The sequence below is a fragment of the Scyliorhinus torazame genome, chromosome 28 (genome assembly GCF_047496885.1).
Source record: "Scyliorhinus torazame isolate Kashiwa2021f chromosome 28, sScyTor2.1, whole genome shotgun sequence".
Taxonomy (NCBI): domain Eukaryota; kingdom Metazoa; phylum Chordata; class Chondrichthyes; order Carcharhiniformes; family Scyliorhinidae; genus Scyliorhinus; species Scyliorhinus torazame.
In genome coordinates, this window is record NC_092734.1 from 18,638,656 (window position 1) to 18,665,412 (window position 26,757).

The 26,757-nt window shown below is 47.8% G+C and overlaps 1 protein-coding gene across 1 annotated transcript; it reads left to right on the forward strand.

Moving 5' to 3' along the window:
* The first annotated feature begins 2,593 nt into the window (after positions 1-2,593).
* On the forward strand, positions 2,594-25,229 carry aifm2 (AIF family member 2). The gene is made up of 9 exons (XM_072491577.1): positions 2,594-2,740; positions 5,730-5,928; positions 6,944-7,059; positions 7,156-7,275; positions 7,404-7,496; positions 14,697-14,805; positions 16,740-16,892; positions 22,640-22,840; positions 24,841-25,229. The coding sequence occupies exons 2-9, from the start codon at positions 5,754-5,756 to the stop codon at positions 24,993-24,995; spliced, it is 1,122 nt and encodes a 373-aa protein (XP_072347678.1). The 5' UTR covers positions 2,594-2,740; positions 5,730-5,753; the 3' UTR covers positions 24,996-25,229.
* The last annotated feature ends 1,528 nt before the right edge of the window (positions 25,230-26,757 follow it).

Below are 26,757 nucleotides of genomic sequence, written 5' to 3' on the forward strand. Positions count from 1 at the left end.
GCCTTACTAATTGGGTGATCCCTGATCACTCTGTTCGATTCCTTAGCCAATAAATGGGCGGGGATCTGCATGGCTGGGCGTGTCCCAAGCGGTCACTGACCCCGTTGTTTGCGTTTCCCTTGAACAGGGAGTGGCGCCGAAATGTCTGGGACTGATCTGGTTGCTTGAGTACCAGTCCTTTGTTTTGGTGAAGATGGGCCATCAAATGCTAATCGGCCCTATTACAATGCTAATTGGATGGAGTTTCGATACCGTCTGAACTTTTGCTGGCAAATATGCATTTCACGCTCTGAGCCTGCCTGAGTCTTGGCTTGTCCATTTTACCCGCCAGGCTTTGCGAGTCCCTCTGCACCTAGTTGGAAGTGGCCATCCCAGATGGTTACAACACCATAACACGGGCTATGTGTTGCCCCTTTCTCATCACCTGTACAATATTTTACCATTGTCAGTGTTAACTCTAATTCACCACTGTCCTGACCATTTGGATATTTTATCCAGTGGGTGAGTAGAACTGGTATATTCACCATGAGGTCAATGCAATGGTCAAGTAGAGGTGGTGGTCGGCTCAGGAATTAGCAGTGGATCCCAAGTGTATGCGGAGAAACAAGAAACAGTGGGAGTCCCGGAACTCCAAGGAGCCAGAGGAAGTAAATGCACAGGATCAGATGATGGAGCAATCCAAGGAACAACTGCAGGGAGGTAAGGTGCACACACGCTCAGGAGCAACACTGCACAATCCTGCAACAGGTTTTTGATGAAACTGCAGAGTGGGAATGGAGATAGTGAAATAAAAATTCAGGAACAAATATATTATTATCCAAGATCATATTCAAGATCATAATGATTGCTGAAGTTAATCAGATCTGCAAAGTATCGTCACTGGGTCAACGTCCTGGGACACCCTTCCTAACAGCACTGTGGATGTACCTACACCAGATGTACTGCAGCAGTTCAAGGCAGCAGCTCACCACCACTGTCTCAGAGGCTGATAGGGATTGGTAATTATTAAGACCAGAAAGCTGAGCAGTAAGGTGAATGTTGATATATTCATGGTCACGAAAAGTCTGCCTGTGGCAGCGAACTATTTCCAAAGTACGGTCCCGTTGGACAACCGAGGCAGCCCCTGTCCAGGCCATCCTTTATACTGGGTTCTTGTTATAGGGAACTACTGGAGCTGTGTGTAGTAGTTGTTGAAAAATAAAGTATGTTTTAACTTCTACAAACTCGGTGTGGGCTCTTTGTGGCCTTACAAAAGATATGAGCCCCAGTTGGGCATGCCTCCAGCCATTAGTGAGGAGGTTTATATTCCACAAATCCCATGGGGTGTTAATCAGGATACCCCCGTGGGAGGTTATTACAGCAATAAAATTCTGCCCCAACCAGGAATGCTCAAAACCCATGAACGATTAAGAAGACAGCTCATTTTGGCATTGATAACATTTGCTTCTGAAACCTCCCTTATGCGATGTTGGCACAGGCAGCTGCTGTGAATATGTCTATTGACTTTGTCTATATATATTGGACGCGATTCTCCACTCCCACGCCGGTTGGGAGAATCGCCGGTCCAACGCCCTCCCACGATTCTCCCAAGCGGCAGGAACGGGCCGGTCGAGTTTCACGGGCCGCAGGCCGGAGAATCGCCAGAGACACCCAAAATGGCGATTCTCCGGCACCCCCGCTATTCTGAGGCCCGGATGGGCCAAGTGGGCAGGCCAAAACGGCGGGTTCCCCCCGGCGCCGTCCACACCTGGTCGCTACAGTCGTGGGCGGTGCGTGAACGCTAGGGGGGTGGCCTGTGGGGGGGGGCGAGGGGGGATCCTGCACCGGGCTTCACCTTGAATGTGGGGTGGCCCGCGATCGGTGCCCACCGATCGTCGGGCCGTCCTCTCTGAAGGAGGACCTCCTTCCTTCCGCGGCCCCGCAAGATCCGTCCCCCATCTTCTTGCGGGGCGGATTTGGACAGGACAGCAACCACTCATGCGCGGGTTGGAGCCGGCCAACCCGCGCATGCGCGGATGACATCCGTTATGCGGCGCCGGCCGCATCATCTATTCAGCTCCGCTTTTACGCGGGTGACAAGGCCTGGCGCGGGTAGATGGCGCGGGTAGATGACGCGGCCCCGATACTGGACCATTGTCAGGGCCTGAATCGGTCGGGACGAGGCCGTTCCGCGCCGTCGTGAACCTCGACGGCGTTCACGACGGCGCGGCCACTTCGGCGTGGGGGTGGAGAATCCCACCCATGTTTCTGGAACCTACCTCTTCATTCACCTGAGGAAGGAGCTCCGAAAGCTAGTGATTCGAAACAAACCTGTTGGACTTTAACCTGGTGTTGTAAGACTTCTTACTGTTAATATGTAGCTAAGTCCGACACACTAATATATCAGCTTCTGGTTCACTCGAATGCCCGCATTCTGCCACCAGGACTAAGTATTGGGGAGAGCTGGGTCTAATAGAAAGGGAAGTCATTTCGTAGTAAATGTTTCCCTTGGTTTTCACGGACCTCCCCCACTCCCTTCTTTTTGGGTGGGGGAGTGGGTCTGTGAGAAGCGGTGTCCGGCTCGAATCAGCAGTGAACGCTTTGCTGGGCGGCTTTCCATTGGGTGCCGTGTGTGTATCAGGAAATGCCAGAGGGAGGAGGAGACTTCTGATGATCAAAGTGACCGTGTCCGGCGGACAGTGACTTCTCAACCTGGGCTGTGGGGGCTCAGGGCTTTGAGTCAGGAAGGTCTGCTGCATCGGTGAGTGCTGCCTGTTCCTCTCTATTCCCACACCGCTGCCTGCTGGAGACGTGTGTCCCGGGCTGGAGCTGTTACAATTCCGCCAGTGCAAAGCTGCCCCCGCTTCCAGCTAAACTGATTATCGCAGGAAACTCATTCCCGGAGGCAGCAGAGGACATCTTGGAGCGTTTGTGTATTTTCTCAAATGCAATTTTAACAGTAGGAATTATTGCACTTCGTAAACGTGCTCCGGTCCATTTCTAAAAGCAAATAGTGTAACAATTCCAGATTTCCCAATTACTTTTTGCGGTTGCATTGCACTCAGGATCTTTATTTCCACCTGGTGGTTATCGGCTGCAGTGCCCAAGCAATCCTGTGCAAATACAAGCGAGACAACATGCCCATTTTAAACACTCGCTGCACTAGACCAGTTGAGGTTAGGGAGGGAGGGGGTATTTCCCTGACAGCTCATGTCCCTGACTTAAGGAGTTGCCAAATCCCCAGAAGTGGCCTAGGGTCTCCAGGAATTGAAAGGCAAGCAATTCTGGAGGGAGGGAAGAAGACAGAGTTGGACAGTGAATTAAAATTGTGTGTTTATAAATTTTCTTTGATTACTTTTTTTTTAAATTAGAAAAGAGGTTATCGACTAAAGTTGAGAATCTGCCAGTTTGCCGACTGTGGGTTCACTTTTCGATGGACTTGGGAAGACAATGCCATGAGGGTGGATGTATTGGTAGATGAATGGTAGCGAGGAAGGGAGCTGTGTGTTTGATTATGTAATTAAACCACCAGGAATGTGTCCCAGCAGAGCCAGCCTATGATCTGACCTCAACTTGGGATGAAGGTCCTGTATTCCACAGTGAACACAGTGACTCCTTTTATCTTCTACATGGCGAGACGGTAATGCCTTTGGACTAATATTCCAGAGACCCAGGCTAATGTTCTGGCAACACAAGTTCACATCCCACCACAGCAGCTGGTGGAATTTAAATTTATATTCAATTAATAAATCTGGAATATGAAACTAGTCTCCGTTATGGTGACCATGAAACCATTACCGATTATCGTAAAAACCCATTTGGTTCACAATTGTCCTTCAGGGAAAGGAATCTGCCGTCCTTACCTGGTCTGGCCTACACGTGACTCCAGATCCACAGCAATAGGGTTGACTCTTAACTGCCCTTTGCAATGGCCCAGTTAGCAGCTCAGTTCAAGGGCAATTAGAGATTGGCAACAAGTGCTGGACTTTGTCAACAACATCCACATCCCATGAATGGAATAAAATATAAAAACCCTCTTCACCTGAGATTGCTGTCTCTGGGTTGGGTTGGGTTGACACATTGGTCACTTTTGGCTGAATAGAGTGCCCAGGGATTGGCGCCAGACTTCTTTCATTTCTCATCATCTGCATAAACTTGGATACAGTAAAAATGATGGATGTTAGTCAGAATTGTAAAATGTTATACTGGAAATAATGGACAGTCCAGTCTGAAAAGAGGTTATGCACTGTGAGATGGAGCCAGAAGGTTCCATATGTGGGAGGATGAGCTAGATGGGTAGAATGGCCCCTCATCGGTTTTAACCTTTCAGAATGTCAGTGCGACATTCCTTTTGTTTTTTTGATGCCCCAGCTGCTGAAAGCATCTCACATTGATACTGTAGGGATACGATGTGAAATTACGTTATGTAGTTTGAATCAGATTTTGGTGGGTGCGTTTTTGAACGGTAAAACAGGCATTAACTTTGCCTTTTTCAAAAGCCACAGTATGAAAAATAGTAATGTCGGACAGGTACTTCTTTGTGTTTGACTGGGTGGCTGGTGCATTCGGTATTGCAGGATAGCTAGGGCTGGTTTAGCTCAGTGGGCTAGATAGCTGGTTTGTGATGCAGAACAAGGGCAGCAGCGCGGGTTCAATTCCCATATCGGCTTACCCAAACAGGCGCCGGAATGTGGCGACTAGGGGCTTTTCACAGTAACTTCATACTTGTGACAATAAAAGGTTATTATTATTATTATTAGACACCTCTTAGCATAATCATTTAGCCAGGTTAAGAAGGGGTGGGGGTGTGAGGGGGGAGGAATAAAGGCCATGCCACCCAAAACAGTTTCCACCTTTTGCGTCACTATCTCCAGTCGAATTAACAAGGGGATATTGTAACCAATTTTTATTAACAATCTTGCCGTTGTCAAATGGAGCCCCATGGGAGGCAATTATTTGTTTACTTTGCACTAATGCAAGGCATTAAAAGTGCCCCCGAGAGGGTAATTTAGTGCATGTAAATTCTCATATGTTGTCAACAGCATTTGTAACAATTCTGGCTCTCTTAGCTTTGAGTGACTGGTGCACAAACATCCCTGACATCAGTGCAGTTCCCATGTCTCACTAACAGCTTCACTCACAGGGCGTGCTCTTTGAACATGTGCAATTGCTCTTATCATGTTTGCTACCTCATCATATATGTAAGAGTCTGGGACACAGGCTCATTTCCTGAAGTTGTAAAACCAGTTTGGCAGGAATGGAATTTGCTAATACCTAAACCATTGATCTGTTTCTGTAATGTAAAGAGGTTATTAGTTATAACATGCATGTAAATTACTGGAACATTAGATATTCAAGCAAACATCGGTGGCAGTGGTTAGCACTGCTGCCTAACGGCGCCGAGGACCCGGGTTCGATCCCGGTCCCGGGTCACTGTCCGTGTGGAGTTTGCACATTCTCCCTGTGCCTGCGTAGGTCTCACCCCCACAACTCAAAGATGTGCAGGGTAGGTGGATTGGCCACGCTAAATTGCCCCTTAATTGGAAAAAAAGAATTGGGCACTCTCAATTTAATTTAAAAAACGATATTCAAGCAAATGGCTCGCTTCGTCCACCAACCTATTGGCAATGCTGGTCGAAGTACGTTTGCAGAGTATCTTAACGACATCCCGGGGTGTTTACAAAGAACCGATTTGTTTTAGAGAAGTTATTTACGTTCATTTAAATCCCCTTTTTGTTTTCTTTCCTCAGTGCCCATCCACCCCCAGAGTAATCATGGGAGGGACGGTATCTGTCGATGGGAGCGTTCATGTTGTGATTGTTGGTGGTGGCTTTGGAGGGATTGCAGCAGGAAACCATCTGAAGTCGTACAGCATACCATTCACGTTGATCGATATGAAAGACGCTTTCCATCACAATCCAGGAGCACTCAGAGCATCGGTGGAAAGTGGTGCGTGAACGGAAAACGAATCTGCATGTTAATTGGGGAGGCAGTGGCGTTGCGGTGTTGTTGCTGGACTAGTAATCCAGACACCCAGGGTAATGCTCCGAGGACCAGGATTCGAATCCCAGATGGTGAAATTTTAATTTTATTTTAAATAATCTGTCTAATGATGACCATGAAACCATTGTCAAATGTTGTTAAAATCCATCTGGTTAGGGCAGCACGGTGGCTAGCACTGCTGCCTCACGGCGCCGAGGTGGGTTCAATCCCGGCCCCGGGTGGGGTTTGCACATTTTCCCCTTGTCTATGTGCGTATCACCCCCCACAACCCAATGATGTGCAGGGTAGGTGAATTGGCCACACTAAATTGCCCCTAAATTGGAAAAATGTGTACTCTAAATTTTTTTTAAAAATTGGAGCTGCTCAAGAAGCTAAACTTAGACAACTTCAGACATCTCGAGGGTTGTGGGGCTGGAGAAGATTCTAGAAGTAAAAGCAAAGTCGCCATAGTCACAGATGACCATAGGCCGCTTTCCCCTATGAGGGGGAGAGCTGACTGGTAGTGATTTAACCTGAGCATCACCACACCTCAGGCGAAGGCCTGAGGTCATGAATAACCTCAGCCGGTATGGGAATTGAACCCTTGCTGCTGGCCTTGCTCCGCATCACGAATCAGCTGTCCAACCAACTGAGCTAAACCGGCCCTATTTTACGAGTAGGGAGGGCAAGGTCACGGGGGGACTAAAAACGAGGATGAATTGAGGTGTTGTCCAACCAAGATGTAAAGTGAGTCAACGTTTACCGTTTTGACTTCAACTTTGAACAGCAGGTATATGAAGTTCCAATTCCAAGGGTAGAATATTGCTGATTCATAACCCACACACCAATTTGTAGGTTTATGGATCTGGCCAGAAACATAATTATGATTACAATTTCTTGCCTAATGGGGGGTGCATCTTTACTTGGAGATGCATTCTAACTTTCCCAGCATTATCCTTCACTATTGCTTTTCTTTCATCAGGATTTGCAAAGAAAACACTGATACCATTCGCAAAAACGTTTGCAAAGAACTTCAAGCAAGGAAAGGTCATCGATATTGATTTAGGAAAGCAGGATGTTATTTTAGAAAGTGGAGAGGTAAGCATCCGTTGTTTCAGGGAAAAATAAATCCTATCGATGCGGAGGTTGACTTTTAAGGTCTATATCACAGCGCGATACTGTTTTCTTTTGAAGATTGTTCATTTCTCCCACCTCATTTTGGCAACTGGTAGCTCCGGGCCATTCCCTGGAAAATTGGTGGAAGCAGTTACGATGGAGAATGCCATTCAGATGTATGAGGATCTAGTTGAAAAGGTAACGCTTTGTGGCAGACAGATTAAATGTTTTTTAAAAAATGATATTTAAATCTGCAATTTACATTCTGGCTGTTCCACCGGGGTAGCCTGTTACTGTACTCTCTTTAAATAATGCTGTGCACACAGGTTCACGAAGCTCTGAGAGTTGTTGTGATTGGAGGTGGATCTGCTGGTGTGGAAATGGCAGCAGAAATCAAAACCGATTACCCTGGCAAGGAGGTATGTAGCACTGGTCGCCCTGTGCATGAACTAAAGTTGCCATTGCATGCTATCCTGCAAGTTGCTCTTTGGGATAAAATTAACACACCACAGCCTTTTGTGATGCAGACAAGTGTGAGTAGGAGACATCCATAATCATCCATATATGTTTTTACATCCAGTTTCCTCTCTGAATTGATTCAATGAATTAGATTGTCTTCACGTTGGTTATGGCCTTTCTCAAATATCATCCTGGATCCCTTCCCGACTACCTCTGATTGACTTTCCGAAAGAATCATAGAATTTACAATGCAGAAGGAGGCCATTCGGCCCACTGAGTCTGCACCAGCCCTTGGAAAGAGCACCCCACTTAAGCCAATGCCTCTCCCCAGTAACCCCACCTAAACCTTTGGACACTAAGGGGCAATTTAGCATGTCCAATCCACCTAACCTGCACATCTTTGGACTGTGAGAGGAAACCCACGCAGACACGGGGAGAAAGTGCAATCCCCACACAGTCACCCGAGGCCAGAATTGAACCCAGGACCCTGGAGCTGTGAGGCAGCAGTGCTAACCACCGTGCCGCCCTGAAGATTTAATTCTTTTTGAGCCCAACATAAGATTATGTAACTTATCTGAAATTCTCCCTTAATAAAAATATCCAAATTTAACCAGCATCTCGGTATGTTCAAATGATAAGCAATCAGTAAATATATAAATCTTCCTGGTATTATTTTGGATTGTTAATGGTTAAGTGGAGACTTCCGGTTGCGGCGATGCGGAGCTAAGCCGCACGTTTCGGCAGCTCCCGCGACAACGGACTTTCGGGCTCTCCAGAGGAGCCCCAACGGAGCTTTTTTGAATTAATCCTGTGTGGGAAGGTGCAGTAAGGTCCCCCCTTACAATTTATGGCCGAGATCAGCGGTGGAACGACGAGAAAAGAGGCCCTGGAGCAGAGACCAAAACGAAGGGAAAAAAGCAAGATGGCGGAGGGCGGAGTGCGAGCAGCGTGGGGGCCAGACCAGCAGGAGTTCCTCAAGCGATGTGTGGAGGAGCTGAAAAAGGAGGTGCTGGCGCCAATGCTGTTGGCGATCGAGGGGCTGAAGGAGACCCAGAAGACCCAGGCGGTGGAGCTTCGTGAGGTGAATGATAAAGTGAATACCAACGAGGACGAGATCCTGGGCCTGGCGGTAAAAATGGAGGCGCACGAGGCGGTGCACAGGAGGTGGGCCGAGAGAATTGAGGTCCTGGAGAACGGGTCGAGGAGGAAGAACCTCCGGATTCTGGGTCTTCCCGAAGGAGTGGAGGGAGCTGATGCCGGGGCGTATGTGAGCACGATGCTCCAGGCGCTGATGGGAGCGGAGGCCCCTCCGACCCCCCTGGAGCTGGAGGGGGCTCACGAGGAGACCCAAGGCAGATGAGCCGCCAAGGGCGATAGTGGCAAGGTTCCATCGCTTCGTGGACAAAGAAAGTGTGCTGAGATGGGCCAAGAAGGTGCGGAGCAGCAGATGGGAGAACGCAGTTATCCGAGTATACCAGGATTGGAGCGCGGAGGTGGCAAGGAGGAGAGCTGGCTTCAACCGGGCCAAGGCGGTGCTGCATTAAAAAAGAGTCCGGTTCGGCATGCCGCAGCCTGCGCGACTGTGGGTCACTTATCAGGACCGACACCATAATTTTGAAACGCCAGAAGAGGCTTGGACCTTTATTCAGACGGAAAAACTGGACTCGAACTGAGGGGATGTGGTTGTATATGGGGTTGTAAATATGGGCAAAGAATACTTCATGGGTGGGATGATGGATGGGGATGTGGGCAGAGTTCTGGTTAAAATTCCTAAAATTTCCCTTTTTTTTCTTTTCTGTAGATGAGATGATGGTGATGGGGAATGTGGGCGTCGGTGCTGGAGGGAGGTGAGACTCGGGGATGGGGGAACTGGGACAATGGCCGCAACAGGAGCTGCGCCATGGGGCGGGGCTGGTTCAGGAAAGCGCGGGCTTTATCCTGCGCCAGAAAAGGGGGGGGGGGATGGAGGAAGGTAAGGAGGAGGAGAGACTCCCACACTGGGAGATCCAACAGGAAGCCGGGGTCAGCAGAAGTCAGCTGACTCACGGAAGTAATATGGGGGGAGCAAAAGAGCTAGATGTAGATCTAGCGGGGGAGGGAGGAGGGGATTTTAGGGTTGCTGCTGCACTGTCCGAGGGGGAATGAAAATGGAAGAGGTGGTCGGGACGGGGCTTCCCCGCCCGGGGGACTGGGGGCTGCGGGAGGCGCGAGCACGGGACTGGCCTAAGATAGGAGATGGCTAGTCGGTGGGTGGGGGGGGGGGGGGGGGTAACCCCCCCCAATCCAGCTGATCACGGGAATGTGAGAGGCCTAAATGGGCCGGTTAAGTGGGCCCGAGTGTTCGCGCACCTAAAGGGACTGAAGGCAGGCGTGGCCATGCTTCAGGAGACACATCTGAAGGTGGCAGATCCGGTCAGGTTAAGGAAGGGATGGGTAGGACAGGTGTTCCATTCGGGGCTGGATGCGAAGAATAGAGGGGTGGCAATATTGGTGGGAAAGTGGGTATCGTTTGAGGCCAAGAACATAGTAGCGGACAAGGGAGGCCGATACGTGATGGTGAGTGGTAGGTTGCAGGGGACGGAGGTGGTACTGGTGAATGTATATGCCCCGAACTGGGACGATGCTGGATTCATGAAACGGATGTTGGGGCATATTCCAGACCTGGAGGTAGGGAGCTTGATAATGGGGGGGGGGGATTTTAATACGGTGCTGGACCCAGCATTAGATCGCTCTAGATCTAGGACGGGGAAGAGGCCGGCTGCGGCCAAGGTGCTTAGGGGGGTTCATGGACCAGATTGGGGGGGGGGGGGGGGTAGTAGATCTGTGGAGATTTGCCAGGCCTTTGGCCAGAGAATTTTCTTTTTTCTCCCACGTCCATAAGTCCTACTCCCGGATAGATTTTTTTGTTCTGGGCAGGGCATTGATCCCGAAAGTGGAGGGAACGGAGTATTCGGCCATAGCCATTTCAGACCATGCCCCGCATTGGGTGGAGCTAGAGCTGGGGGAGGAGAGGGACCAACGCCCGTTGTGGAGGTTGTATGTGGGACTGCTGGCAGACGAGGAAGTGTGCGGGAGGTTGCGGGGGTGTAGCGAAAGGTGGCCAACGACAACGGGGAGGTGCAGGTGGGAGTAATATGGGAGGCGCTGAAGGCGGTGGTCAGGGGAGAGTTAATCTCCATCAGGGCTCATAGGGTGAAGAGAGAGGGCAGGGAAAGGGGGAGGTTAGTGGGGGAGATTTTAAGGGTGGGCAGGAGATATGCAGAGGCTCCAGATGAGGGACTACTCAGGGAGAGACGAAGTCTCCAGACGGAGTTCGACCTGTTGACCACAGGGAAGGCAGAGGCACAGTGGAGGAAGGCACAGGGGGCGATATATGAATATGGGGAGAAGGCGAGTCGGATGCTGGCACATCAGCTCCGCAAGAGGATGGCAGCGAGGGAAATAGGCGGAATCAAAGATGGCAGGGGAACTACGGTGCGGAGAAAGTGAATGAGGCTTTTAAGGCCTTTTACGAGGAGCTGTATAGGTCCCAGCCCCCAGGGGGAAAAGAGGGGATGCGGCGATTCTTGGACTAATTGAGGTTCCCAAGGGTGGAGGAGCAGGAGGTGGCTGGTTTGGGGGCGTCAATTGGGGTGGAGGAGCTGGTTAAAGGACTGGGGAGCATGCAGGCTGGGAAGGCCCTGGGGCCGGATGGGTTCCCGGTGGAGTTTTATAGGAAGTATGTAGACCTGTTAGCCCGACAATGTCGGAGGCGACGATCTCTTTGATCTTGAAGCGGGATAAGGACCCACTGCAATGTGGGTCGTATAGACCGATCTCGCTCCTTAACGTAGATGCTAAGTTGCTGGCAAAACTGTTGGCCATGCGGATTGAGGACTGTGTCCTGGGGGTGATTCACGAGGACCAGACGGGATTCATAAAGGGGAGGCAGTTAAAACACTAATGTGCGAAGGCTCCTAAATGTGACAATGATGCCATCGGTGGAGGGAGAAGCGGAGATAGTGACAGCCATGGACGCGGAGAAGGCCTTTGATCGGGTAGAGTGGGAGTATCTCTGGGAAGTGTTGAGGAGGTTTGGGTTCGGGGGAGGGTTTATTAGTTGGGTTAAGCTCCTGTATAAAGCCCCGGTGGCGAGTGTGGTCACGAACCGGCGGAGGTCGGAGTATATCCGGCTGTATCGAGGGACGAGGCAGGGGTGCCCCCTGTCCCCTCTGCTGTTCGCATTAGCAATTGAACCTTTGGCTATGGCGTTAAGGGAGTCGGGGAAATGGAAGGGGGTGGTTTGAGGGGGAGAGGAATATAGAGTGTCGCTGTATGCAGACGACCTGTTGCTGTATGTGACGGATCTAGTGGAGGGGATGGTTGAGGTAATGCAGATCCTACGGGAGTTTGGAGACTTTTCGGGCTATAAGCTCAATGTGGGAAAGAGTGAGCTCTTTGTGATCCATCCGGGGGACCAGGGAAGAGGGATAGACGACCTACCGTTGAGGAGGGCGGAAAGGAGCTTTCGATACTTGGGGATTCAGGTAGCTAGGAACTGGGGGGCACTGCACAAACTTAATTTGACGTGGCTGGTGGAACAGATGGAGGAGGATTTTAAAAGGTGGGACATGTTGCCACTCTCGCTGGCGGGTAGGGTACAGTCGGTTAAAATGGTGGTCCTCCCGAGATTTCTTTTTGTATTCCAATGCCTCCCAATTGTGATTACTAAGGCCTTCTTTAAGAGGGTAAGCAGGAGCATCATGGGATTTGTGTGGGCGAGCAAGACCCCGAGGGTAAGGAGGGGGTTCCTGGAGCGTAGCAGAGATAGAGGAGGGTTGGCGCTTCCAAATTTAGGTGGTTACTATTGGGCAGCCAACGTGGCAATGATCCGTAAGTGGGTGTTGGAGAGAGAGGGGGCGGCGTGGAAGAGGTTGGAGATGGCGTTCTGCAAAGGAACGAGCCTGGGGGTGCTGGTGACGGCACCGCTGCCGCTCTCGCCGACAAAGTACACCACGAGCCCGGTGGTGGCGGCAACGCTAAAGATCTGGGGGCAGTGGAGATGACACAGGGGTGCGACGGGAGCCTCGGTGTGGTCCCCGATCAGAGACAGCCATCGGTTTGCCCCAGGAAGGATGGACGGGGGGTTTCAGAGCTGGCATCGGGCAGGGATTAGAAGAATTGGGGACCTGTTCATTGACGGGACGTTTGCGAGCTTAGGGGCGCTGGAGGAGAAGTTTGGGCTACCCCCGGGAAATGCTTTCAGGTACATGCAAGTGAAGCGAGGCAGCAGGCGAGGGAATTTCCGCTACTCCCGGCACAGGGGATTCAAGATAGGGTGATTTCAGGCGTATGGGTCGGAGAGGGCAAGGTGTCGGCGATATACCAGGAGATGAAAGAAGAGGGGGAGGCTTTGGTAGAGGAGCTGAAGGGTAAATGGGAAGACGAGTTGGGGGAGGAGATTGAGGAGGGGCTATGGGCTGATGCCCTAAGTAGGGTTAATTCCTCTTCCTCGTGTGCCAGGCTTAGCCTGATACAATGTAAGGTGGTTCATAGAGCGCATATGATGGGGCGAGGCTGAGTAGGTTCTTTGGGGTGGAGGACAGATGTGGGAGGTGCTCAGGAAGTCCGGCGAACCATGTCCATATGTTTTGGTCATGCCCGGCACTGGAGGGGTTCTGGAGGGGAGTTGCGGGAACAGTATCTAAGGTGGTGAAAGTCCGGGTCAAGCCAAGCTGGGAGCTAGCACTATTTGGAGTAATGGATGAGCCGGGAGTGCAGGAGGCGAAAGAGGCCGGCATTCTGGCCTTTGCATCCCTAGTAGCCCGGCGAAGGATCTTGCTAATGTGGAAGGAGGCGAAGCCCCCCAGCGTGGAGGCCTGGATAAATGATATGGCTGGGTTTATCATGTTGGAAAGGATAAAGTTTGCCTTGAGCGGGTCTGCGCAGGGGTTTTACAGGCGGTGGCAACCGTTCCTAGACCATCTCGCGGAGTGTTAGATGAAGGTCGGACAGCAGCAACCCAGGGGGAGGGGGGGAGGGGAGGTGGGGTCAAGGGGGAGGGGGGGGAGGGGGAGGGGGGAGGGGGAGGGGGAGGGGGAGGGGGGGAGGGGGGAGGGGGAGGGGTGGGGGAGGGGGGAGGGGGAGGGGTGGGGGAGGGGAGGTGGGGGAGGAGGAGGAGGGTTCCTTTGGGGGGGCATTTGAGCAAGAAAACACATGAATGAGCCGGAAACTGACATGTACGGGATGAATCTAATGTACAAAGTTCTGTATTTTATTGACTTGCCATGTTCATGTCTTGCCACGCAAGTTCTTTCTTTTCTTTGGGGGGTTGTTTGTAAGGTGGAAAATATTATTGAAAAATTCTTAATAAAAATATATTTATTTAAAAAATGTTTTTTTTAAAAGTTAATGGTTAAGTGGCGAGGTCTTGTGGGGCAGTGGGTCGTGTCTCTGCCTCTGATCTTGAAGCTCTGGTCTCAAGGCCCACTCCAGAAATTGGTGGCCAAGGAATGCAGCCAAACAGGTTGAGTTATCAGCCTTTAAATCCTTCCAACACACCCCAATGGCAGGTGATAAGAGCAAGATAGAATCCTGGTCAGCCGTGTGTTGGAAATAAAGTTGGAGCCTCTACCATCGCCCGTGGCTCCAGACAGCAACATGCTGTAAAAGTACATGTTGCCCCGGCAACTCTGCCTCGTTGGATTGGTTCAGAACTGTAGGCAGCACAGCAGAAAGAAGGCCACTTTGTCCATTGCGGCAGTACTGACTCTGGAAAACTACCCAATTAGTCCTGCTACTCGCTCTTTCTCAAAGAACAATTAAGCACAGGAACAGGCCCTTCGGCTCTCCAAGCCTATAACGGTCATGATACCACTCTTGGCCAAAACCCTAAAGAACAAAGAAAAATACAGCACAAGAATAAAGCCTTAATTTATTTTGGAGTATATATTCAATTTGCTTTTGAAAGTTATTATTGAGTTTGCTTCCACCATTTTTTCAGGCATTGCATTTTGAAAGTTTTATGTGTCTAAACCTAAGAGGAAGAAATAGTTTAAATTTCAGAGCAGCTGTAACCAGTTAGTTTGGCCGAGCATGTTCTGGCACTTTATGTAATCTGCTTGGGTGCCTTATCTACAGCTGAACACGTGCTTCTACAATGTTTATTTTCTCCTCCTTAGGTCACCTTGATTCATTCAAAGATTGCTTTGGCTGATGTTCAACTCTTACCTAGTGTAAGGCAGGGGCTGAAGGATATTCTCTTGCAGAAAGGCGTCGTGCTTCAGTTAGGTATGGCGCCATGAAGAATCACAATGGGTCTGATTATCCCACCGTGTACTAAAACAGGTTCTGTGCCAGGCGTGAAACCTCGCACGAGTCACCTGACTCACAGCACATCCCGACGCAGTATTCACCCAGTGCCCGGGGGTCAATGGCCGCGCCTGCGAGGCCTCAACCCGTTTAAACAATTGTGGACCATGCGTGATTGTGGGGGGCTTGGCGGGGGAGGGGGGGGGGGAGGGTGGAATATCTCGCAAACAATTTGACCCCCTGGTAAGTGGGGCCAAGGCAGAATAGTACCCTGCCACTTCCCCTGGCACCAGGGCACCTTGGCACTGCCAGTTTAGCACTGCCAAGGGTAAGGATCTGGGGGTGGCATTCCCAAGTTTGAGGGGGCAGAAGAAAGATTGGGGGTGGGGGGAGTGAAGGGGGATCCTGAAGACGGGGGGGGGGGGGGAGGATGTGGAGATCGGGCAGCCTTTCAAAATGGGCTCTGCTCCCCTTCCCCAGTGCCAGAAAACTGACTGGGAGAAACTCCCCGAGGCCCAAAGAAACGCCGAGGTTGAACCACCATTGAACAGCGGTGTCAGTCTTGGCACTGCAGTCGTCACAAAACACCCGCCAAAGGCGCCCCTAAACCGAACTTTAACATCTCTCTGGTGAATCGCGTCCAATGTGTAAGTCCTAAAAGGAACAAAAGCCCTTCGCCCCACAGTTCATTTGAAAATGGCAATTGTTTACATTTTGGAGGAGGGATAGCGTTGATTTTGGCATTTTAATTCTGTGCTTCTGATACCCTTTGCTCTCCTGGTCATTATCATATTGGCGTATCAATCGGACACTTAGTCTGTGTCCTCAAATCACAGCAAATGTTTGAAATACACGGCAGCTCCGTCGGCATCAGAAAGATTTCTGTTGTAGATCCTTTTTTTTTTGTCAGAATCTATTTCCAACAGATTCGGTTTTACTTTGCATTTCCTGCTATTTTGTTGGCTTTTTTTCTGTTAATCTTTTTGAGAGTCTTGAGGATATGTATCGTCAGGTTGGATGGATCTTCTTAAATAAAACCAAATTACTGCGGATGCTGGAATCTGAAATGAAAGAGAATGCTGGAAAATCTCAGCAGGTCTGGAAGCATCTGTCGGGAGAGAAAAGAGATAACGTTTCGAGTCCAGATGACCTTTCTGTCCATATGAGAAAGCTTTGAAAAAGGGTCACCTGGACTCGAAACGTGATGACAGACCTGCTGAGAGTTTCCAGCATTCTCTCTTTGGATGGATCTTCTTGTCCGTCGCTCATGTTATAAGAGGTGAAACCTGCTGACTGGGGCTCCGACACATCTCATTTAAGACTTGCTTGAGTTCAAGAACATTCTCTTGGGGATCCCTCTTCTCCTTAGTTTATGGAGGTTTGAATGTACTGGATAATTTCATATATATTTATATCAGATAAGGGCAGCAGCACAGCTGCCTCATGGCGCCGAGGTCCCAGGTTCGATCCCGGCTCTGGGTCGCTGTCCGTGTGGAGTTTGCACATTCTCCCTGTGTCTGCGTGGGTTTCGCCCCCACAACCCAAAGATGTGCAGGGTAGGTGGATTGGCCACGCTAAATTGCCCCTTAATTGGAAAAAATGAATTGGGTACTCTAAATTAAAAAAAAATATTTATATCATATTTTTAAAAAGCAAATTATTTCCAACTGTGAAGAAAATTGACCTGAGGGGATGGGGGTGAGGGGGCGCGGGGAGGAGGGGGGGGGGGGTGGGGAGGGGTCCACCTTGTACTTACTTAGCTCCTGATAACTTGTGCTCTGGTGTACCTTGCCTGGTTTCTCTGATGGTCGGTGGTCTTGTGAACCTTGGACCTTCCAGTGATATATTATGTTGCTCCCGAAAACCGCTTCCTGAGTATTGCATTTGGATGCTCATGTTCTTCTTCCAAAAAGGACAGAAAGTCATTAACCTGCAAGACCTGGTGATGAATGAAATGCAGAACAACATGAAAGTAGTGACTGACAAGGGGCTGGAAATCATGACGGACATGGTCATCTGTTGCACTGGGATAAGGATCAACTCTTCAGCATATGCGAATGCTTTTAGTAAGTTCTCTTTCTAACCTTTTTGATTAAGGTGCTGCTCCTTGCTGTCCATAGTGAGAAAGCAATGGCTAAAATAAGAATCCGGGGACAACACTATTGCATTAGAGCTCAAACAGTAATGGTGTTCAAACTTAACGTTTATCATTTCACGTCACCCTAGGAACTTGCGGACAGCTTGGCTCTTCTACATATCAAGAGCTGTTAGTTCTTCACATCCCAATTTTTATCAGGAAACTGGACGAGATTCCAAAAATTCTTCAATTTGTAAACTGTGAGGGAAGGATACTTTGCTCCAGGAGTGAAACTATTATCACAGGATTAACCCCATTAATAAACAAAGACAAAATAGCTTTTCAATCAACAGTTAAACAGTTCCGAAAAAAAAGGTCTTCGAGTGACTTATTTATTCACAAAGTCCTTGGAGAGAAGCTTTCAGAAGTCAATCTGAGAAACACACTTCCTTTCCTCCGAAACCAGAGCGGAACTCTCAAAATGAAACTTAAAAACAACAGACACGGCACGGTGGCACTTAGCACTGCTGCCTGACAGTGCCAGGGACCAGGTTCAATTCCAACCTTGGGTGACTGTGTGGAGTTTGTATGTTCTCCCCGTGTCTGCGTGGGTTTCCTCCGGATGCTCCGGTTTCCTCCCACAGTCCAAAGATGTGCAGGTTAGGCCACACTAAATTGCCCCTTGGTGTCCAAAGGTTGGGTGGGATTACAGGGATAGGACTGGGCAGTGGGCCTAGGTAGGGTGCCCATTCGGAGGGTCGGTGCAAACTCGATGGGCTGAATGGCCTCCTTCTGCCTGCAGGGATTCTATGATTTCCCCAGGCAGGGCTGAAAATGAAACTAAAAGCAGACTCAGCCCCTCCCATGAGTGGCATTACAGCCTGCCTAGCTGTTAACCCCTTAATTACAGCTTTAGCAGACATATAATCTGGATACATTAATCAAAATTCTTTTAATGACATCACCGCAATAGACTCGCAATACAATGTATATTAAAAATTTCTACATTCATCACACAACCATGAATAATCGGTTAATTAATACATTTGTAAATTTTGTGAAAACATGGAATAGTCAACCTGCTTTATGTAAAACAGGAAAGATCAATGCTCATTCCTAAGACTTGCCTTGTCACAAATGTCCAATAAGATTTTTAAAATTATCACCAAGGGCAGGGCCCATAAGTGTGGCTCGCTGATCGGGAATGTACAGATTTTACCAAACTTCAGATGCCTGTAATCTGTGTTTAATCAGATCACATGACACAAAGTTTGGGCAAGGAACAAGTAAAATCAAAAATATAGTTTTATGCTGCAGACTTCAGTGTGAGCGTGTAAAGGATTCTGTCTCACTTTTGTTGAACAGAGGTTAGCCGTTTTGGAAAAAAAAAGAAGCCACCTTTTTGTTGTCTTCCTTTTCCTGTCTGTGTGTGTGTGTTCTTACATTTCATCCTTCTCTCACGGGCAAGTATTTTTTTTTCATGTATCAAAGGCTCTTTTGACCTCGATGTTCCATCTCAACAAATATTTGGGTTATGAACAGCTGGATGCAATTCTTAGTAAAACGAGAGCTGTTCAATGCCTTGGCGATGTTGTGTTCAGATTGCTAGGCAACTCTGTCTATTTACCTCCATCTATTCTATTCCTGAAAGCAGAAAGTTCTGTTCATCCTCAAAAAGGTCAGGGAGCATCACTGAAGAGAGGAACAATGTTGACATTTCAAGTCGGTGACCTTCCCGAACTGATGAAAGATCATTTGCCTGAAATGAATGTCGGCCTGCATTCCGCTGTGGCACTAATGACAAAACCATCAGCACTTTCCATTATTACTCCGCAGAAGCTGACGGCGACTCCGGGCGTCTGCAAGTGCAGAGTAGCACTGTGTTGTTTAGTGAGTCTACATCCCTCAATGGGGTGTGCTGCTGAAGATCCGCAGGAAAGCAATGAAAAAACTTTATTAAAAAGCCTGAATAAGGTGCACCTTGTTGAATGTGTACCTGGGTCTTGAACGGTGTGCTAACTTCATAATTACTGCTGAACACCCTCACAGGCCCTGACAAGCTGTTTTTTGTATTTGTGAAATGTCAGCTTCTTCCACCATTATTGAAAATTCCACACATTTTAAAAACCGCTAGTCTGCTTTCACTTTGATTCTACTCTTAATATAGTCATGGCTTTGTTTCCCCCATCTGAAAATTGAAATTAGAAGTGAAGGATTTCAAGTGCTTTTAGCTTGCTGGTTTGCTGTGTGTGAACACTTCAGTTTTTGATTGATTTGCCTACCTGCTTGCTGACTCTTCTGCTGCTGCATCCCAAGACATCCTCGTCACAAAGGTTGCAAAATCCAGACCAATAACGTTGTTTCTGGCCTGTTGGGACCTGCAGCATTTTCTGTTTTTAATTTCCAACTTCAAGCATCCATGGTAGCTTGCTTTTGCGTGTGCAATACTTATTGCTTGCACGCTGCAGTATTTTAAGTGATGACGATTACGATCTTGATCAGGGCAGTTGTCAGAAGATTGTGCGCAAGTCCTATTTTGTGTAGGTTGCTGAGGTGGTGGTGGATCAACAAACCAATTTGAACAACATTTCCCCACTTCCCAGAACGGAGACATAAGTGTGTGCAACACCTCATATAAGGATCTTTTTGCATTGTCTGGCTTTCCATCATAGAACCTGCAGGCAAACTAATTTTGTTTTATTTTTAAGTGAAAATCTGTCACGTTATTCATCAGCGAGGAAAAGTAAATAACATAAAATGGGAAGAGAGTCAGAAGAAAAGCAACATTAAATCAGGCAGCTCCAATATATTGTAAAGCTCCATAGAACCCCTTCAGTGCAGAAGGAGGCCACTCAGCCCATCGGATGTGCACCGACCCTCTGAAAGAGCACCCTACTCAGGCCCGCCTGTCTGCACACTTGGACACTTAAGGAGCAATTTAGCGCGGCCAATCCGGCTAACATGCACATCTTTGGACTGTGGGAAGAAACCAGAGCACCCGGAGGAAAGCCACGCAGACACGGGGGGGAGGGGGAGAGTGCAAACTCCACACAGTCATTCGAGGCTGGGATTGAACCTGGGTCCCTGGCACTGTGAGGCAGCAGTGCTAACCACTGAGAAACTTTTCATTGCTGTCGGTCTGGAGTCACGTGTAGACCTGACCAGGAAAGGAGGGCAGATTTCATTCCGTAATAGGGCAGATATGGTTTTACGACAATCGTTTAGTGGTCATCAAGTGTAATAATTCTAGATTTTTAAAAAAAAATTCAAATGTCACCATCTGCCATGGTGGGATTTGAACCCGAGTCCCCAGGGTCTCTAGTCCAGCTACAAGACCACTACACCACTACCTCCCATGGTTTTGTTTCCTCTCAGAGCTCTGTAAATATTTAAAATCTAGTTTTCTTCGGAGTAACGAGTAACATGGACAAGGTGGATGAATTAAGCCTTTCCTGCCAGATCATCAAAAACTGCAAAAAGAAAACAAATGCGGCGCCAGCAACTAATTTATTCAGTGCAAGATCATGACTTAAATTTATATCTATTAATACTTAAGGTTTAAATAGTTACAGACAGGGTTACCTCTCAGTTTGAATAACAAATAACCAATAGTTACTTGCGCTGAGCTGCCTCTGTTATTCATTTTGGCATCATTGGAATTCTGCACTACATTACTGAACATCATGTCGTTGAGATCAGCGCCTGAGATTGCTGCACTGTAGCACAGTGGGTAGCACTGTTGCTCACAGCGCCAGGGTCCCATGTTCGATTCCCGGCTAGGGTCTCTGTCTGTGTGGAGTCTGCACGTTCTCCCTGTGTCTGAGTGGGTTTCCTCCGGGTGCTCCGGTTTCCTCTCACAAGTCCCGAAAGACGTGCTGTTAGTTAATTTGGACATTCTGAATTCTCCCTCTGTGTACCCAAACAAGTTAAAGTCCAACAGGTTTGTTTCAGATCACTAGCTTTCGGAGCACTGCTCCTTCCTCAGGTGAATGAAGAGATATGAGAGGAAGGAGCAGTGCTCTGAAAGCTAGTGATTTGAAACAAACCTGTCGGACTTTAACCTGGTGTTGTAAGACTTCTTACTGTGCCCACCCCAGTCCAACGCTGGCATCTCCACATCATATCCTAACAGGGGCAGGAGCGGAGTGACTAGGGGCTTTTCACAGTAAATTCATGGCAGTGTTATTGTAAACCTACTTGTGGCAACAAAGATTTTTGAGGAGATTCATTTCAGGTTAACTTCTTAGATAACTGACAAGTTAAAAGCATGGGATTGCTGATCTATTGAATAGTATCTGTGGCCGGCTGGTTAACAGTATTACCAGAGTTTCTCCTTGTCATTACGAATGATTTAATGTCATTACGAATGATTTTGCGTCATTACGAATGAATTAGCATAATTACGAATGATTTAGTGTCATTACGAATGATTTAGTGTCATTATGAATGATATAGTGGAGTTGATTTTCATCCATCCCTGGGAAGACGGTAATAGTTCCTAGAATGTCTAGTTGATGGCAAAGTTATCTGTTTCACGTAAATCCACTGCCTCTGCTGTATCAATACCCTGTACTGATAATTGTATCGAAGTTCACTCAAACTCCAGTTTTCCTTCATCTCGACAACTTGTACAATTAAAATGACGACCCCTAACTGGCAAAGACAGAACTATACACCTGACCTGTCTCTGTCTTAGATATACCGTACATACCGTAAATATAACTTGACAAGTAACCCGTCTGCACCTGTTAGATAAAAAATACTATTGGAGAATACATAATCTTCCAGTGAGTAAAGACAATCTGTTGAGATGCCTCCAATATACCCTAAATTTAAAGAAAAAAATCCCTTTCGATGGAATTGACCAACCTGGGTGTCAGAAGCATTCATCTCTTTTGGCGTTAATCATTTTTAATAGTCACACAAAACCCATGTGAAGATATCGAGGCGTGAGGGGCGGCACGGTGGTGCAATGGTTAGCACTGTTGCCTCACGGCACCGAGGACCCGGGTTCGATCCCGGCCCCGGGTCACTGTCCGTGTGGAGTTTGCACATTCTCCCCGTGACTGCGTGGGTCTCACCCCCACAACCCAAAAAGATGTGCAGGGTCGGTGAATTGGGGAAAAAAAGAATTAGGTACTCTATATTTATTTAAAGAAAGGAATGAGGCATGAGTACCTAGACTCAAGCCAAGTGCCATTTTTACCCAAGAGCTTTCTTTCACTCTCTTAACAAAGGGTCTTGCACAGGACCAAATAGGGTGTGACATTTTTACGTTCCACTGAGAAGCTATTCCTGAGCCAATAACTTAATGTTGGCTCTCTTATCACTGCCAAGGGATGCTCTGTTTCAATAAACGTGATCTTAACAGTTCGAAATTACCAGTATTTAAGTGAACTGCTGTCTCCAATTTGTGTGTCCTCCATTTTAAGTTTAAACACCATTTTGTTACCCGTATTCCAGTCAATTTGCGTTTATTTTGCTGCAGCCCACGCAAAAGTATTATTCGGAAAAAGGAACTTGATAATGTCATTCCTCTTTGGTTTTGAGAAACTTCAAAAGAAACCTTTTATAATTTTGATTTTTAAATTAGTGGGGAGAGTTTTGATTTAATAAACTTCCTGTTGACTCTTGTGTTTTGAGGCGACATTGCTCCCTCCAGACGCCAAGTAAAGCACAATCTGTGCATGTCTGAGAAAATGAAATGTAAATTTTACGTTCTTACTGTATTCACAGAAAATCAGCTTGCTGAGAATGGTGCGTTGCTGGTCAATGAGTATTTACAAGTCAATGGGATGGAAAACGTTTATGCAATCGGAGATTGTGCAGATGTGAAGGAGCCTAAAATGGCTTATCATGCTGGACTCCATGGAGTGGTCGCTGTGGATAATATTGTCAACAGCCTTGGCAAGACGTCTCTCAAAGTTTACAAGCCAGGTAGAGATTTTACAAATAATTTCAGGAAGTCGCTTTGATGACTTTAGAGAGGAAATCACAGTATGATGCCAGGACATGTCACTTTTTAAAAAACAATTCCATACACTTAATTTAACTGCTTTCATTGATCATAGAATTTACAATGCAGAAAGGAAGCCATTCGGCCCATCAAGTTTGTACCAACCCTTGGAAAGAGCACTGTACTCAAGCCCATGCCTCCACCCTATACCCCATAACCCCACTTAACCTTTTTGGATACAAGGGCAATTTAGCATGGCCAGTCCATCTAACCTGCACATCTTTGGACTGTGGAAGGAAACCGGAGCACCCGGAGGAAACCCAAGCAGACATGGGGAGAACATGCAGACTCACACAGACAGTGACCCAAACCGGGAATCGAACCTGGAGCTGTGAAGTAACAGTGCTAACCACTGTTACCGTGCTTTCCTCCTCCTCTGTTCACCATGCCACCCACACAACTTCAAGGTGAATGTGAAGTGAGAAGTGCGCACTTACTTGCCTCAATAACTCCTAGAAGAGGCTTGGAAGAGGCTCAATGGTTCCTTGCTTTCTTTCCTGCCTCCCGTGAGGAGGATTGGCATGATGTTCAGACACAATGGGGGCCTGGCGTAATCGTAGCAGTTATCTAGTTGTTGTATGGCAGATTTGCAAGACTCGCTTCAATTGACACTGCACAATACCTCCACATAGCAAGAAGAATTCCGCTTCCTTTAGTTACATTCATCTTCTCTCCCGACAATCTATTAACCTATGGTATAGTATGATATGGGACAGGAGTGGCAAAGAGGGAAAATTCATAGCTAATGTTCGACCACCTGTGCTTTAATTGAGAGATCTGGTAATTGAACTGGGTGGGCTAGCTCAGTTGGCTGGATGGCTGGTTCCTGATGCGGAGCGACGCACAGAGCACAGGTTCAATTCCCGTACTGGCTGAAGTCATCCGTGAAGGCCCCGCCTTCTCAACCTTGCCCCTCGCCTGAGGTGTGGTGACCCTTAGGTTAAATCACCACCAGTCAGCTCTCCCCCCCCCCCCCCCCCCCCCCCCCCTCAAAAGGGGAGATCAGCCTATGGTCCTCAGGGACTATACCGACTTCCATTTCATTTCAATTGAGCTACATGGTATTTTAGAATAATTAGCATGCATGGTGGTGCAGTGGTTAGCACGGCTGCCTCGCAGCGCTGAGGTCCCAGGTTCGATCCTGGCCCCGGGTCACTGTCCGTGGAGTTTGCACATTCTCTCCATGTCTGCGTAGGTCTCACCCCCACAACCCAAAGATGTGCAGGGTAGGTGCAATGGCCATGCCAAATTACCACTTAATTTGAAAAAAAAGATTTGGCTACTCTAAATTTATTCTAAAAAAAAAAATTAGCATGCAAGGTGGGATAATGGGGAGAAATCTAGTTCTATATAAACTGTAAGTGAGGTATTCCAGAAGGCCTTTCTGACTTATTTCATCATTATGCCTGAATTATCCAGCTGTCATGTACAGCGCATAATCTTGAAGAATGAAGTAGAGATTACCGTGGGGGAATACTAATACCACTGTGTCATAGCCTCCCCATGGATCTGTCATGAACAGCACAGTAGCATAATGGTTAGCACTATGGCTTCACAGCGCCAGGGTCCCAGGTTCGATTCCTGGCTTGGGTCATTGTCTGTGCGGAATCTGCACGTTCTCGCTGTGTCTGCGTGGGTTTCCTCCGGGTGCTCCGGTTTCCTCCCACAAGTCCCGAAAGATGTTCAATCAGATAATTTGGAATTCTGAATTCTCCCTCAGTGTACCCAAACAAGCGCCGGAAAGTGGCGACTAAGGGCTTTTCACAGTAACTTCATTGCAGTGTTAATGTAAGCCTATTTGTGACAATAAAGATTATTATAAATTATGGTTAACCCTGTATGTTTCAGAGCAGGAGATAGATAATGGAAGTTTTTTTTTGTTAATTGCAGTTTTTAAGCTTGGTATTCCTTGTCTCCCTAGGTTCCCTGACTATGCTATTGTCAATGGGTCGGAACAATGGAATTGGCCAGATTAATGGCTGGCATGTTGGAAAATTCGTTGTTGTTATGGCCAAAAGTAAAGATCTCCTGGTTTGGAAAAGCTGGAAAGAGATGGGCCAAACTGCACCCCACTGATTGCCTTCCTACCACTTTGGGAGCTGCCTGATTTAGTATTTTGTAATGTATATTTAACCCTTTTGATTATGTACTGTCACTTGCTGTAAATTTGTAAATCGCTTTCAAGTAGAAATGCTGACAAAATAAAATAGCAAATTGGTGCTTGAAATGGGAAAAGCAACTGCGATCCCATCTGTTCACTGATGCTTTTGAAGCTTAATTACTGCAAACAATAAATAGAATTTTCAAACACTTTTTGCCTGGTATTCGTTTGTCAAAATGTTTACAGCTTTGTGCAGATTGAAGGAAAGAAATGATGCACCTTAACACTTGCGCCTGTGGAATGAAATGTGTGCTCTATCCAAACCTAAAGCTGGGGAGATGATGTTTTCTTCGTTTGGCCATAACGACGACAAATTTTCCAACATGCCAGCCATTAATCTGGCCAATTCCATTGTTCCGACCCATTGACAATAGCATAGTCAGGGAACCTAGGGAGACAAGGAATATCAAGCTTAAAAACTCTTCTGATTGGATTCGTCTCCGCTGGGTAAGAGGTAAAGTAGATGTCAAATCCCACTTGTGAGTTAATTGATCACAGCAGAACAGATGCTGTAATTGACCTCACCAACTCTTAGGGCGTGATACAGCAGACTAGAGTTGAATACTGTGTTTGGCAGGGTGTTTCTCAGTGCCTGCAGCAGCAAGAAAGACCCTGCTATTCAACGGCACTTTGCTGGTTTTTATTGGCCTTAGCGTGGAACTCCCTGGCGAGGCCACTCTTTCAGTCACTTCCTGTACTGGCGAGCTCAGTGCCAGGCTGGAGGCGTCAAGGTGCCACCCTGCCCTGGTTCCGACAACCCGGAGGGGGGAGGGGGGGCAGATGCCGTTGCGACTGGTCCACATTTGTGTTGCCCAATACCAAACGGCACCCTGAAAGACCTCACAGGTGTGCCCGTTGAGTCCCAGGTGCCGGGTGAATTGGCGTGTGCAGATTTAAATTAGCCTAGTGTTAATATGATCTGGATCATGCCCAGTGAGGACGAGATACAGATCACGGTACCTCACGAGATTCCGTTGAATTCCGCGAGACGTTTTGAGCGTCACAAATCAACATATTCAACAGCCTCACCCTGACATCAAGTTGGCCGTGGCGATGCTGCTGAATCGGGCCAGTTTGCGGAGTCTCCCTGTTGGTATCTGGGGACCACTGCTGGAAAGGCAAGTATTTGGATGTCAGGTGAAGACCGGATCAAGTTTGGTCTTTTTCTTCCTTTCCTTTTTAACCCTCCTCTCCCATTTCTTGCCGAGGCTCATATATCGACATCTCTGGGGGCGGGGAATGTGCTCAAGTACACTTAAAATAATTTTGTCTTAATTAATGGAAATTCAAATATCGAATAGAATTCAATCCAGATAAGTGTGAGGTGGGCAGTACAAACAAGGCAAGGGAATACATGATAAAGGACGGGACCCTGGGAGAGTCAGAGGGACTTTGGTGTGCATGTACACAATTAGGTTTTACAGCTTCAAAGTTTTATATACTTCAAAGCAAGTCCATGACCCACCATAATCACACCTCTTTTATAGACTATGTTTCTGTAGTCTTGGGGAGGTGCATGAGCAATAATGGAAATTAAATCTTCAATATGTTGCATTCAGGGCCGGGTACATTGTTTGGAAACCATGGACTTGGGTTGAGAGTGACTGCACTGAGAAAACATCTAAAAAAGCACCAGTAATATCGCATTGCAGGTGTTTCATTGTCAGGATGTGGATT